Source organism: Mytilus trossulus, chromosome 10, assembly GCF_036588685.1.
Source record: "Mytilus trossulus isolate FHL-02 chromosome 10, PNRI_Mtr1.1.1.hap1, whole genome shotgun sequence".
NCBI lineage: Eukaryota > Metazoa > Mollusca > Bivalvia > Mytilida > Mytilidae > Mytilus > Mytilus trossulus.
In genome coordinates, this window is record NC_086382.1 from 75,734,587 (window position 1) to 75,751,047 (window position 16,461).

Genomic DNA, 16,461 nt, shown 5'->3' on the forward strand with positions numbered 1-16,461 from the left:
TCCTAACCCCCCTTAATAGACATTAATAGTCGAAATCGAGATACGGTATACGAATGTTGTACCTCATCTTAAATTTGCGGTATACCATTTTTTCCGCAAGTTTGTTGTTTTCTGTATGGTTATTATAAATTCATTATATGATCCATTTTGTTACATCTGATCATCCGTTGGCAATCTCTAATGGCAGTTAGCAATTTTAAGAACGGTAGTTGTTCGACCTGCTATAAATTATCAAATGCGTTTTGTTGTAATATACTTGTTTATTCTTTTCGAAAATGTTGTACGCGCTGTATTCAGACCCCTCTTCCAATATTTTTGTTTTGTACGCACACGTCTAAAAATTGCGGTTTTATCCAACGCAACCAAAGTTTGGAACGTTGTTTTCAATGTAGGATTGTCTGTTTTTTCGTTTGGGTTGGCATTATATTTGACTTCGGGTTTATATGATTTGTCCATCCTATTTCGACTCTTTAAAAATCCCACAGTCTATCCGAAATTCCGGTAAATTATATAGCCTTCCAAATGCCGTTTCGATTCCTAACATCACAGAAACGTACCATATCCAAAATTTAATGTCTTACTCGATCCCTCTCAATTTATATTATTTTAATTAAAAAAAAACAAATTGAATACAATTGTATACAACTGTATGCAGTTTAGGTTCTATATACAATATGATAGAAACATAACATATAAAACTGTTATAGATATAATAAACAAATGATAGAACAAGAATAGGAAATATACAGGAAGTATAAAACACACACAAAAAAATGTTTTCCATTATGACATGAAATAATGGGAAACAGGTGTATAATAATGAAAAATTCCTTTTCCTTAATATAATTAGGTTTTCAGAACCATACAATGCTGTTATCAATATTTTATATTAGTTTACTTTTTCACTAGTTCAGGTAACTCACTCTTCGTTTATAAGTAAAACAAAATAAAGAGACAGTATATTTTACATAAAAAGGGCTAAAAATGACAATTGAAGTATATATAAAAAGAGGTCATTATTTGACTTATCCAGTGAACTGTCCAGTACAGTCCTTATCGTCTTTACAGAGACGATAAGGAGTGTATTAATCTCAAAAGTAGTACCTATATTGCTATAGTTGGACTTAAAACATACATAACATTGGCAATATGACGAGGTAAAGTTTCTTTGATCCTTTGAGCAAGACTTTTAGGATTAACTGACCAATGTTTTGTTTCAATGTCAGATGCTACTTTTCTAAACTGTTATTCCTTTCCTAATAATTAACCGTCATTCATTTCGAACGTCTTGCCTTTCTCAATGTTAACTGAACTTTATTGAGATAATCCTTCCTTAATATCATCTACAGTGTACATCGGTTGTAACTCTTCTCCAGAATGCGATGCTTCACTATCTCGCCTCCCTTCGTGATGGTCGTCGTGGTGGTGATGGTGGTGTTTGTGGTGTTTACGAGGTTTACGTATGCGAATTGTAATTGGTGGAAGATTAATACGATATGTGTTTAACCTTTGACAATGACCTTGTCGATGTAGAACCACTGAGAAAATACAAACGAGGAACAGTATTCCTACAGTAATTAGGACGACTATTAACGCAGTATTTATTTGGCTGTCTTGGGTTGGTATGTCACATGACTTTGATTTGAACATTTGCCTGAAACATAAAGACAGGTGTTAGTATGTTGAATTTTGTTGATATCCCTATAAATATAACACTTGTAAAATAATTGAACAATACTATTCAAAACATTGCCACACGAGTGTTTATGAGAGATGAATGTCGCTATTTGAAGAGGTAGAATACTTTAGTTCGCCTCACAGTTTTAGTGAGATTCGTTCCCCTCAATATTTATTATTCTTTGTCGTGTTTTGTGGACTGATGTTTCTATTTTCCATATTTTTCTTCCTTGCCATCGTGTTGTATACTTTAATTAAACATCTTGTTTTTACTATCCTATTTTCCATAAAATGCTAACTTCATATGTATATTTTTCTTCACGTCTTTATCTCGTACGAGTACATATCAGCTCTGGTAGATTCTCTATTATAAACTCTTATCTGTATCATGTTCCGACGTTTCTTTTAGAAACCAGCAAATTTTGTGTTATCATTATATAATGTTGTCCTAAAATTTGTTTGTGATATTGTCGTTATATTGAAGTGTTATAAGAGGTATAATATGAAAAAGAGGAAAACAAGCATCTAAAATGAATATTGGTCTTTTAACGTATTGTTTTTATTCTCATCTTTAGGCAGTAATTCCCAAAGAAGAAATAAGAAACATTGAGTTAAAGGAGAAGTGAGAGTTTACCTGAATCTTGAAATCAAATGAGTTAATCCTGGTGCTATTTTGTCTTGCTTTATCAAAACTTCTGCTTCAGTTTGAAGTTTAAGTAAGCATTCCTTACCAAACATTTCATTTATCATTTTACCAGCTGTTATTTGGACCTGAAATTATTAAAAAAGTTTTTCATCGTTTATAGTTGTGTTATAGTTTTGACCTGCCATTTTTCATATTCAATAGGATTCAATGTGATTCAACAAATAAACAAATAACCCCTCCACATTGTTGCACCTGTCCCAAGCCAGGAGCCTCTTGTCTTTTTTCTCTCTGTATTGAAGACCCGTTGGTGACCCTCGGCTGTTGTTTGCTCTTTGACACATTCCCCACTTCCATTCTCAATTTTATCGGAACAATATAAACCATGATCTATTGATATAAATAATGTATATTATTAACAAAACTTTTGTTTCATCCAAGATAAAAGTATTTGCTATCGAATCGAAACAAGCACTGAAAGATTTCAATGGGGCTATATAATAAGACAATACATACCATTTTAAGTTCTCTTGAAATAAATATTAACATATCATTTCCACAATCACCATACGACCAAGAAACATTGCGGAGATAATCGGTGAAATTCTTTACTGCTGCATTTTCTACACTAAAATAAAAAATAATATGACAGAGTCTGAATATAATACTTACCTCAAAGAGATCAATGTTGAAAAAGAAGAAAATGAGACATAATAAAATAGGATGTGATTTACACTTATGGTCCTATATCATATAATAATTTTGTCGAAAGGATAACTACGCAACTTAGAACTATTGGTTTAATAGCTTCCTTGTGTTAAAGGGCCACAGACCACAATTAATTCCTCTATCATTTCTTTATAACCTTTTGCATCATTAAAAAAATTGCACCATGCACTTTTGTCAAATTTTTTGTGTGTGTAATGTATTGTCCTAGTCCAAATATATATCCAAAATTCAGAAAGATTGCAGCAATCACTTTTACAAATTTAGCCAATACACATCCATACCCCTATTGACAAGTCAAGAGATGTTCCGAAAACTGTAAATATCACCTTTTTGCACTTGACCTAATCACTCATTCCATATCAAAATCAGTTAAAATACAACCTCCAAAAATTTATTTGACCTCTCTTCTTTCATTTCCACCCAAAAAGATTTAAGGAATGAGTGAGGAAAGGAAAGAAAAAAAATTAAGGAAAAATACACTCTAATTAAAAGGAACTATATTCGTGGACAACGAAAAGCGGGGTCATTAATTGTGGTCTTGGGCCTATTAGGGGCCTAAAACTTGACCAATTCTAATAAAACTTGGCATGATTCAAGCTTAGTATATTATAAAACAGGTTACAAAGTTTCAAAGCCATATGATACCAAATAAAAAAAATGTGGCATTTTTTATATCTGAATTTTGGGTGCTGAATTGTGGCGTTGAATTAGAACAATTAAAACTATCAAATTTGAGCTTCTAAAAACCAAAAGATACCAAAACTAACACTTTTTAATGTCTCTATGTATAAGTTAACATCTATTTAAAGCAACAGAAAGCATACTTCATGTATCAGACTTATGAAAAATGGCCAGAAGTTAATTTTATATGAGCCTGTGCCAAAAAATAGAGGTTTTCAATTAGGGTGAGGCCTTATATCAAATGTAATATTTTTCACTTACCACAATTTTCTGAAGTTGTTAAGTTATCAAACAAACTTTAACAGGTTATAAATGTACTTTTGATGGAAATATAAGTTTCAAATAGCATAACACAGGTGGATAAAATGGTCTTTAGCAATGTTATGCTTAAAAAAACAGATTGCCAGTTTAGGCCGTTCCCCACATTTGCATATTTAAAAGCATATAAATGATATGGGAGATGGAGATATACTTCTTTTTGCTAAAATCTGTGCTCAGATATGATAAAACATGGAGCCTGGATGTAACAAGACTGTCACTTTCAACTATATATGCAGACAGTATGGTCTGATGCAAAGTTTATTAACTTTACTGTTTAAAAACTGAATGAAATTTCAGCCTCAAAAGGCCAATATTTAAACCACTAGCTATCCAACAGAAGAAAGTAAAGGTAGTCTGTGAAACAGAAATGGTTAAGCAACCAGTAATAAGTGTTTTTGATGTAGGTTCAGTGCAATCTGTTTTGGAATACAACTTTTAAGTGCATAGAACTTCACATTTCACCTGCTGCATATACTGACCGTTAGCCTTAGACTATTAAAACAGCACATTTTGCACTCATTTTATGTTTTTATCTCCTTTTTTTTGTGTTCAGAGTTCACAAATAAGTTAAACAACTGAAATAAATACCACATACACAAATAGAAATCAGAAAAAAACTGTCAGAGAGAAATTAAGCATGCTGTTTTTGAAAAAAATGTGAAAAAAGTGAAAAAGCTACATTTTAGGCATTTAACCTGAAAAGTGACTTTTTCACAAAATTTCTATCAAATGAAAGTGAAAATCATTTCTTCTCATATAGTTTGACAAATCAATACCAATAGATCATTCAGAAAAGATGCCAAAGTAAAAATTCCAAAATTTGCTGAAATGCACCTCTTAGGCCACAGACCACAATTAATTCCTCTATCATTTCTTTATAACCTTTTGCATCATTAAAAAAATTGCACCATGCACTTTTGTCAAATTTTTTGTGTGTGTAATGTATTGTCCTAGTCCAAATATATATCCAAAATTCAGAAAGATTGCAGCAATCACTTTTACAAATTTAGCCAATACACATCCATACCCCTATTGACAAGTCAAGAGATGTTCCGAAAACTGTAAATATCACCTTTTTGCACTTGACCTAATCACTCATTCCATATCAAAATCAGTTAAAATACAACCTCCAAAAATTTATTTGACCTCTCTTCTTTCATTTCCACCCAAAAAGATTTAAGGAATGAGTGAGGAAAGGAAAGAAAAAAAATTAAGGAAAAATACACTCTAATTAAAAGGAACTATATTCGTGGACAACGAAAAGCGGGGTCATTAATTGTGGTCTTGGGCCTATTAGGGGCCTAAAACTTGACCAATTCTAATAAAACTTGGCATGATTCAAGCTTAGTATATTATAAAACAGGTTACAAAGTTTCAAAGCCATATGATACCAAATAAAAAAAATGTGGCATTTTTTATATCTGAATTTTGGGTGCTGAATTGTGGCGTTGAATTAGAACAATTAAAACTATCAAATTTGAGCTTCTAAAAACCAAAAGATACCAAAACTAACACTTTTTAATGTCTCTATGTATAAGTTAACATCTATTTAAAGCAACAGAAAGCATACTTCATGTATCAGACTTATGAAAAATGGCCAGAAGTTAATTTTATATGAGCCTGTGCCAAAAAATAGAGGTTTTCAATTAGGGTGAGGCCTTATATCAAATGTAATATTTTTCACTTACCACAATTTTCTGAAGTTGTTAAGTTATCAAACAAACTTTAACAGGTTATAAATGTACTTTTGATGGAAATATAAGTTTCAAATAGCATAACACAGGTGGATAAAATGGTCTTTAGCAATGTTATGCTTAAAAAAACAGATTGCCAGTTTAGGCCGTTCCCCACATTTGCATATTTAAAAGCATATAAATGATATGGGAGATGGAGATATACTTCTTTTTGCTAAAATCTGTGCTCAGATATGATAAAACATGGAGCCTGGATGTAACAAGACTGTCACTTTCAACTATATATGCAGACAGTATGGTCTGATGCAAAGTTTATTAACTTTACTGTTTAAAAACTGAATGAAATTTCAGCCTCAAAAGGCCAATATTTAAACCACTAGCTATCCAACAGAAGAAAGTAAAGGTAGTCTGTGAAACAGAAATGGTTAAGCAACCAGTAATAAGTGTTTTTGATGTAGGTTCAGTGCAATCTGTTTTGGAATACAACTTTTAAGTGCATAGAACTTCACATTTCACCTGCTGCATATACTGACCGTTAGCCTTAGACTATTAAAACAGCACATTTTGCACTCATTTTATGTTTTTATCTCCTTTTTTTTGTGTTCAGAGTTCACAAATAAGTTAAACAACTGAAATAAATACCACATACACAAATAGAAATCAGAAAAAAACTGTCAGAGAGAAATTAAGCATGCTGTTTTTGAAAAAAATGTGAAAAAAGTGAAAAAGCTACATTTTAGGCATTTAACCTGAAAAGTGACTTTTTCACAAAATTTCTATCAAATGAAAGTGAAAATCATTTCTTCTCATATAGTTTGACAAATCAATACCAATAGATCATTCAGAAAAGATGCCAAAGTAAAAATTCCAAAATTTGCTGAAATGCACCTCTTAGGCCACAGACCACAATTAATTCCTCTATCATTTCTTTATAACCTTTTGCATCATTAAAAAAATTGCACCATGCACTTTTGTCAAATTTTTTGTGTGTGTAATGTATTGTCCTAGTCCAAATATATATCCAAAATTCAGAAAGATTGCAGCAATCACTTTTACAAATTTAGCCAATACACATCCATACCCCTATTGACAAGTCAAGAGATGTTCCGAAAACTGTAAATATCACCTTTTTGCACTTGACCTAATCACTCATTCCATATCAAAATCAGTTAAAATACAACCTCCAAAAATTTATTTGACCTCTCTTCTTTCATTTCCACCCAAAAAGATTTAAGGAATGAGTGAGGAAAGGAAAGAAAAAAAATTAAGGAAAAATACACTCTAATTAAAAGGAACTATATTCGTGGACAACGAAAAGCGGGGTCATTAATTGTGGTCTTGGGCCTATTAGGGGCCTAAAACTTGACCAATTCTAATAAAACTTGGCATGATTCAAGCTTAGTATATTATAAAACAGGTTACAAAGTTTCAAAGCCATATGATACCAAATAAAAAAAATGTGGCATTTTTTATATCTGAATTTTGGGTGCTGAATTGTGGCGTTGAATTAGAACAATTAAAACTATCAAATTTGAGCTTCTAAAAACCAAAAGATACCAAAACTAACACTTTTTAATGTCTCTATGTATAAGTTAACATCTATTTAAAGCAACAGAAAGCATACTTCATGTATCAGACTTATGAAAAATGGCCAGAAGTTAATTTTATATGAGCCTGTGCCAAAAAATAGAGGTTTTCAATTAGGGTGAGGCCTTATATCAAATGTAATATTTTTCACTTACCACAATTTTCTGAAGTTGTTAAGTTATCAAACAAACTTTAACAGGTTATAAATGTACTTTTGATGGAAATATAAGTTTCAAATAGCATAACACAGGTGGATAAAATGGTCTTTAGCAATGTTATGCTTAAAAAAACAGATTGCCAGTTTAGGCCGTTCCCCACATTTGCATATTTAAAAGCATATAAATGATATGGGAGATGGAGATATACTTCTTTTTGCTAAAATCTGTGCTCAGATATGATAAAACATGGAGCCTGGATGTAACAAGACTGTCACTTTCAACTATATATGCAGACAGTATGGTCTGATGCAAAGTTTATTAACTTTACTGTTTAAAAACTGAATGAAATTTCAGCCTCAAAAGGCCAATATTTAAACCACTAGCTATCCAACAGAAGAAAGTAAAGGTAGTCTGTGAAACAGAAATGGTTAAGCAACCAGTAATAAGTGTTTTTGATGTAGGTTCAGTGCAATCTGTTTTGGAATACAACTTTTAAGTGCATAGAACTTCACATTTCACCTGCTGCATATACTGACCGTTAGCCTTAGACTATTAAAACAGCACATTTTGCACTCATTTTATGTTTTTATCTCCTTTTTTTTGTGTTCAGAGTTCACAAATAAGTTAAACAACTGAAATAAATACCACATACACAAATAGAAATCAGAAAAAAACTGTCAGAGAGAAATTAAGCATGCTGTTTTTGAAAAAAATGTGAAAAAAGTGAAAAAGCTACATTTTAGGCATTTAACCTGAAAAGTGACTTTTTCACAAAATTTCTATCAAATGAAAGTGAAAATCATTTCTTCTCATATAGTTTGACAAATCAATACCAATAGATCATTCAGAAAAGATGCCAAAGTAAAAATTCCAAAATTTGCTGAAATGCACCTCTTAGGCCACAGACCACAATTAATTCCTCTATCATTTCTTTATAACCTTTTGCATCATTAAAAAAATTGCACCATGCACTTTTGTCAAATTTTTTGTGTGTGTAATGTATTGTCCTAGTCCAAATATATATCCAAAATTCAGAAAGATTGCAGCAATCACTTTTACAAATTTAGCCAATACACATCCATACCCCTATTGACAAGTCAAGAGATGTTCCGAAAACTGTAAATATCACCTTTTTGCACTTGACCTAATCACTCATTCCATATCAAAATCAGTTAAAATACAACCTCCAAAAATTTATTTGACCTCTCTTCTTTCATTTCCACCCAAAAAGATTTAAGGAATGAGTGAGGAAAGGAAAGAAAAAAAATTAAGGAAAAATACACTCTAATTAAAAGGAACTATATTCGTGGACAACGAAAAGCGGGGTCATTAATTGTGGTCTTGGGCCTATTAGGGGCCTAAAACTTGACCAATTCTAATAAAACTTGGCATGATTCAAGCTTAGTATATTATAAAACAGGTTACAAAGTTTCAAAGCCATATGATACCAAATAAAAAAAATGTGGCATTTTTTATATCTGAATTTTGGGTGCTGAATTGTGGCGTTGAATTAGAACAATTAAAACTATCAAATTTGAGCTTCTAAAAACCAAAAGATACCAAAACTAACACTTTTTAATGTCTCTATGTATAAGTTAACATCTATTTAAAGCAACAGAAAGCATACTTCATGTATCAGACTTATGAAAAATGGCCAGAAGTTAATTTTATATGAGCCTGTGCCAAAAAATAGAGGTTTTCAATTAGGGTGAGGCCTTATATCAAATGTAATATTTTTCACTTACCACAATTTTCTGAAGTTGTTAAGTTATCAAACAAACTTTAACAGGTTATAAATGTACTTTTGATGGAAATATAAGTTTCAAATAGCATAACACAGGTGGATAAAATGGTCTTTAGCAATGTTATGCTTAAAAAAACAGATTGCCAGTTTAGGCCGTTCCCCACATTTGCATATTTAAAAGCATATAAATGATATGGGAGATGGAGATATACTTCTTTTTGCTAAAATCTGTGCTCAGATATGATAAAACATGGAGCCTGGATGTAACAAGACTGTCACTTTCAACTATATATGCAGACAGTATGGTCTGATGCAAAGTTTATTAACTTTACTGTTTAAAAACTGAATGAAATTTCAGCCTCAAAAGGCCAATATTTAAACCACTAGCTATCCAACAGAAGAAAGTAAAGGTAGTCTGTGAAACAGAAATGGTTAAGCAACCAGTAATAAGTGTTTTTGATGTAGGTTCAGTGCAATCTGTTTTGGAATACAACTTTTAAGTGCATAGAACTTCACATTTCACCTGCTGCATATACTGACCGTTAGCCTTAGACTATTAAAACAGCACATTTTGCACTCATTTTATGTTTTTATCTCCTTTTTTTTGTGTTCAGAGTTCACAAATAAGTTAAACAACTGAAATAAATACCACATACACAAATAGAAATCAGAAAAAAACTGTCAGAGAGAAATTAAGCATGCTGTTTTTGAAAAAAATGTGAAAAAAGTGAAAAAGCTACATTTTAGGCATTTAACCTGAAAAGTGACTTTTTCACAAAATTTCTATCAAATGAAAGTGAAAATCATTTCTTCTCATATAGTTTGACAAATCAATACCAATAGATCATTCAGAAAAGATGCCAAAGTAAAAATTCCAAAATTTGCTGAAATGCACCTCTTAGGCCACAGACCACAATTAATTCCTCTATCATTTCTTTATAACCTTTTGCATCATTAAAAAAATTGCACCATGCACTTTTGTCAAATTTTTTGTGTGTGTAATGTATTGTCCTAGTCCAAATATATATCCAAAATTCAGAAAGATTGCAGCAATCACTTTTACAAATTTAGCCAATACACATCCATACCCCTATTGACAAGTCAAGAGATGTTCCGAAAACTGTAAATATCACCTTTTTGCACTTGACCTAATCACTCATTCCATATCAAAATCAGTTAAAATACAACCTCCAAAAATTTATTTGACCTCTCTTCTTTCATTTCCACCCAAAAAGATTTAAGGAATGAGTGAGGAAAGGAAAGAAAAAAAATTAAGGAAAAATACACTCTAATTAAAAGGAACTATATTCGTGGACAACGAAAAGCGGGGTCATTAATTGTGGTCTTGGGCCTATTAGGGGCCTAAAACTTGACCAATTCTAATAAAACTTGGCATGATTCAAGCTTAGTATATTATAAAACAGGTTACAAAGTTTCAAAGCCATATGATACCAAATAAAAAAAATGTGGCATTTTTTATATCTGAATTTTGGGTGCTGAATTGTGGCGTTGAATTAGAACAATTAAAACTATCAAATTTGAGCTTCTAAAAACCAAAAGATACCAAAACTAACACTTTTTAATGTCTCTATGTATAAGTTAACATCTATTTAAAGCAACAGAAAGCATACTTCATGTATCAGACTTATGAAAAATGGCCAGAAGTTAATTTTATATGAGCCTGTGCCAAAAAATAGAGGTTTTCAATTAGGGTGAGGCCTTATATCAAATGTAATATTTTTCACTTACCACAATTTTCTGAAGTTGTTAAGTTATCAAACAAACTTTAACAGGTTATAAATGTACTTTTGATGGAAATATAAGTTTCAAATAGCATAACACAGGTGGATAAAATGGTCTTTAGCAATGTTATGCTTAAAAAAACAGATTGCCAGTTTAGGCCGTTCCCCACATTTGCATATTTAAAAGCATATAAATGATATGGGAGATGGAGATATACTTCTTTTTGCTAAAATCTGTGCTCAGATATGATAAAACATGGAGCCTGGATGTAACAAGACTGTCACTTTCAACTATATATGCAGACAGTATGGTCTGATGCAAAGTTTATTAACTTTACTGTTTAAAAACTGAATGAAATTTCAGCCTCAAAAGGCCAATATTTAAACCACTAGCTATCCAACAGAAGAAAGTAAAGGTAGTCTGTGAAACAGAAATGGTTAAGCAACCAGTAATAAGTGTTTTTGATGTAGGTTCAGTGCAATCTGTTTTGGAATACAACTTTTAAGTGCATAGAACTTCACATTTCACCTGCTGCATATACTGACCGTTAGCCTTAGACTATTAAAACAGCACATTTTGCACTCATTTTATGTTTTTATCTCCTTTTTTTTGTGTTCAGAGTTCACAAATAAGTTAAACAACTGAAATAAATACCACATACACAAATAGAAATCAGAAAAAAACTGTCAGAGAGAAATTAAGCATGCTGTTTTTGAAAAAAATGTGAAAAAAGTGAAAAAGCTACATTTTAGGCATTTAACCTGAAAAGTGACTTTTTCACAAAATTTCTATCAAATGAAAGTGAAAATCATTTCTTCTCATATAGTTTGACAAATCAATACCAATAGATCATTCAGAAAAGATGCCAAAGTAAAAATTCCAAAATTTGCTGAAATGCACCTCTTAGGCCACAGACCACAATTAATTCCTCTATCATTTCTTTATAACCTTTTGCATCATTAAAAAAATTGCACCATGCACTTTTGTCAAATTTTTTGTGTGTGTAATGTATTGTCCTAGTCCAAATATATATCCAAAATTCAGAAAGATTGCAGCAATCACTTTTACAAATTTAGCCAATACACATCCATACCCCTATTGACAAGTCAAGAGATGTTCCGAAAACTGTAAATATCACCTTTTTGCACTTGACCTAATCACTCATTCCATATCAAAATCAGTTAAAATACAACCTCCAAAAATTTATTTGACCTCTCTTCTTTCATTTCCACCCAAAAAGATTTAAGGAATGAGTGAGGAAAGGAAAGAAAAAAAATTAAGGAAAAATACACTCTAATTAAAAGGAACTATATTCGTGGACAACGAAAAGCGGGGTCATTAATTGTGGTCTTGGGCCTATTAGGGGCCTAAAACTTGACCAATTCTAATAAAACTTGGCATGATTCAAGCTTAGTATATTATAAAACAGGTTACAAAGTTTCAAAGCCATATGATACCAAATAAAAAAAATGTGGCATTTTTTATATCTGAATTTTGGGTGCTGAATTGTGGCGTTGAATTAGAACAATTAAAACTATCAAATTTGAGCTTCTAAAAACCAAAAGATACCAAAACTAACACTTTTTAATGTCTCTATGTATAAGTTAACATCTATTTAAAGCAACAGAAAGCATACTTCATGTATCAGACTTATGAAAAATGGCCAGAAGTTAATTTTATATGAGCCTGTGCCAAAAAATAGAGGTTTTCAATTAGGGTGAGGCCTTATATCAAATGTAATATTTTTCACTTACCACAATTTTCTGAAGTTGTTAAGTTATCAAACAAACTTTAACAGGTTATAAATGTACTTTTGATGGAAATATAAGTTTCAAATAGCATAACACAGGTGGATAAAATGGTCTTTAGCAATGTTATGCTTAAAAAAACAGATTGCCAGTTTAGGCCGTTCCCCACATTTGCATATTTAAAAGCATATAAATGATATGGGAGATGGAGATATACTTCTTTTTGCTAAAATCTGTGCTCAGATATGATAAAACATGGAGCCTGGATGTAACAAGACTGTCACTTTCAACTATATATGCAGACAGTATGGTCTGATGCAAAGTTTATTAACTTTACTGTTTAAAAACTGAATGAAATTTCAGCCTCAAAAGGCCAATATTTAAACCACTAGCTATCCAACAGAAGAAAGTAAAGGTAGTCTGTGAAACAGAAATGGTTAAGCAACCAGTAATAAGTGTTTTTGATGTAGGTTCAGTGCAATCTGTTTTGGAATACAACTTTTAAGTGCATAGAACTTCACATTTCACCTGCTGCATATACTGACCGTTAGCCTTAGACTATTAAAACAGCACATTTTGCACTCATTTTATGTTTTTATCTCCTTTTTTTTGTGTTCAGAGTTCACAAATAAGTTAAACAACTGAAATAAATACCACATACACAAATAGAAATCAGAAAAAAACTGTCAGAGAGAAATTAAGCATGCTGTTTTTGAAAAAAATGTGAAAAAAGTGAAAAAGCTACATTTTAGGCATTTAACCTGAAAAGTGACTTTTTCACAAAATTTCTATCAAATGAAAGTGAAAATCATTTCTTCTCATATAGTTTGACAAATCAATACCAATAGATCATTCAGAAAAGATGCCAAAGTAAAAATTCCAAAATTTGCTGAAATGCACCTCTTAGGCCACAGACCACAATTAATTCCTCTATCATTTCTTTATAACCTTTTGCATCATTAAAAAAATTGCACCATGCACTTTTGTCAAATTTTTTGTGTGTGTAATGTATTGTCCTAGTCCAAATATATATCCAAAATTCAGAAAGATTGCAGCAATCACTTTTACAAATTTAGCCAATACACATCCATACCCCTATTGACAAGTCAAGAGATGTTCCGAAAACTGTAAATATCACCTTTTTGCACTTGACCTAATCACTCATTCCATATCAAAATCAGTTAAAATACAACCTCCAAAAATTTATTTGACCTCTCTTCTTTCATTTCCACCCAAAAAGATTTAAGGAATGAGTGAGGAAAGGAAAGAAAAAAATTAAGGAAAAATACACTCTAATTAAAAGGAACTATATTCGTGGACAACGAAAAGCGGGGTCATTAATTGTGGTCTTGGGCCTATTAGGGGCCTAAAACTTGACCAATTCTAATAAAACTTGGCATGATTCAAGCTTAGTATATTATAAAACAGGTTACAAAGTTTCAAAGCCATATGATACCAAATAAAAAAAATGTGGCATTTTTTATATCTGAATTTTGGGTGCTGAATTGTGGCGTTGAATTAGAACAATTAAAACTATCAAATTTGAGCTTCTAAAAACCAAAAGATACCAAAACTAACACTTTTTAATGTCTCTATGTATAAGTTTAACATCTATTTAAAGCAACAGAAAGCATACTTCATGTATCAGACTTATGAAAAATGGCCAGAAGTTAATTTTATATGAGCCTGTGCCAAAAAATAGAGGTTTTCAATTAGGGTGAGGCCTTATATCAAATGTAATATTTTTCACTTACCACAATTTTCTGAAGTTGTTAAGTTATCAAACAAACTTTAACAGGTTATAAATGTACTTTTGATGGAAATATAAGTTTCAAATAGCATAACACAGGTGGATAAAATGGTCTTTAGCAATGTTATGCTTAAAAAAACAGATTGCCAGTTTAGGCCGTTCCCCACATTTGCATATTTAAAAGCATATAAATGATATGGGAGATGGCAGATATACTTCTTTTTGCTAAAATCTGTGCTCAGATATGATAAAACATGGAGCCTGGATGTAACAAGACTGTCACTTTCAACTATATATGCAGACAGTATGGTCTGATGCAAAGTTTATTAACTTTACTGTTTAAAACTGAATGAAATTTCAGCCTCAAAAGGCCAATATTTAAACCACTAGCTATCCAACAGAAGAAAGTAAAGGTAGTCTGTGAAACAGAAATGGTTAAGCAACCAGTAATAAGTGTTTTTGATGTAGGTTCAGTGCAATCTGTTTTGGAATACAACTTTTAAGTGCATAGAACTTCACATTTCACCTGCTGCATATACTGACCGTTAGCCTTAGACTATTAAAACAGCACATTTTGCACTCATTTTATGTTTTTATCTCCTTTTTTTTGTGTTCAGAGTTCACAAATAAGTTAAACAACTGAAATAAATACCACATACACAAATAGAAATCAGAAAAAAACTGTCAGAGAGAAATTAAGCATGCTGTTTTTGAAAAAAATGTGAAAAAAGTGAAAAAGCTACATTTTAGGCATTTAACCTGAAAAGTGACTTTTTCACAAAATTTCTATCAAATGAAAGTGAAAATCATTTCTTCTCATATAGTTTGACAAATCAATACCAATAGATCATTCAGAAAAGATGCCAAAGTAAAAATTCCAAAATTTGCTGAAATGCACCTCTTAGGCCACAGACCACAATTAATTCCTCTATCATTTCTTTATAACCTTTTGCATCATTAAAAAAATTGCACCATGCACTTTTGTCAAATTTTTTGTGTGTGTAATGTATTGTCCTAGTCCAAAATATATATCCAAAATTCAGAAAGATTGCAGCAATCACTTTTACAAATTTAGCCAATACACATCCATACCCCTATTGACAAGTCAAGAGATGTTCCGAAAACTGTAAATATCACCTTTTTGCACTTGACCTAATCACTCATTCCATATCAAAATCAGTTAAAATACAACCTCCAAAAATTTATTTGACCTCTCTTCTTTCATTTCCACCCAAAAAGATTTAAGGAATGAGTGAGGAAAGGAAAGAAAAAAAATTAAGGAAAAATACACTCTAATTAAAAGGAACTATATTCGTGGACAACGAAAAGCCGGGGTCATTAATTGTGGTCTTGGGCCTATTAGGGGCCTAAAACTTGACCAATTCTAATAAAACTTGGCATGATTCAAGCTTAGTATATTATAAAACAGGTTACAAAGTTTCAAAGCCATATGATACCAAATAAAAAAATGTGGCATTTTTTATATCTGAATTTTGGGTGCTGAATTGTGGCGTTGAATTAGAACAATTAAAACTATCAAATTTGAGCTTCTAAAAACCAAAAGATACCAAAACTAACACTTTTTAATGTCTCTATGTATAAGTTAACATCTATTTAAAGCAACAGAAAGCATACTTCATGTATCAGACTTATGAAAAATGGCCAGAAGTTAATTTTATATGAGCCTGTGCCAAAAAATAGAGGTTTTCAATTAGGGTGAGGCCTTATATCAAATGTAATATTTTTTCACTTACCACAATTTTCTGAAGTTGTTAAGTTATCAAACAAACTTTAACAGGTTATAAATGTACTTTTGATGGAAATATAAGTTTCAAATAGCATAACACAGGTGGATAAAATGGTCTTTAGCAATGTTATGCTTAAAAAAACAGATTGCCAGTTTAGGCCGTTCCCCACATTTGCATATTTAAAAGCATATAAATGATATGGGAGATGGAGATATACTTCTTTTTGCTAAAATCTGTG

General features: G+C 31.4%; 1 protein-coding gene across 1 annotated transcript in view; it reads right to left on the reverse strand.

Moving 5' to 3' along the window:
- Nucleotides 1-753: 753 nt before the first annotated feature.
- LOC134686643 (uncharacterized) overlaps nt 754-16,461 on the reverse strand; it is a 33,050-nt gene continuing 17,342 nt past the window's right edge. The window contains exons 3-5 of the mRNA XM_063546318.1: nt 2,837-2,948; nt 2,312-2,448; nt 754-1,654 (exon numbers count right to left, since the gene is read on the reverse strand). Coding sequence (XP_063402388.1) covers nt 1,315-1,654; nt 2,312-2,448; nt 2,837-2,948 — 589 coding nt within the window. The 3' untranslated portion in view covers nt 754-1,314. The remainder of the gene's footprint in view (nt 1,655-2,311; nt 2,449-2,836; nt 2,949-16,461) is intronic.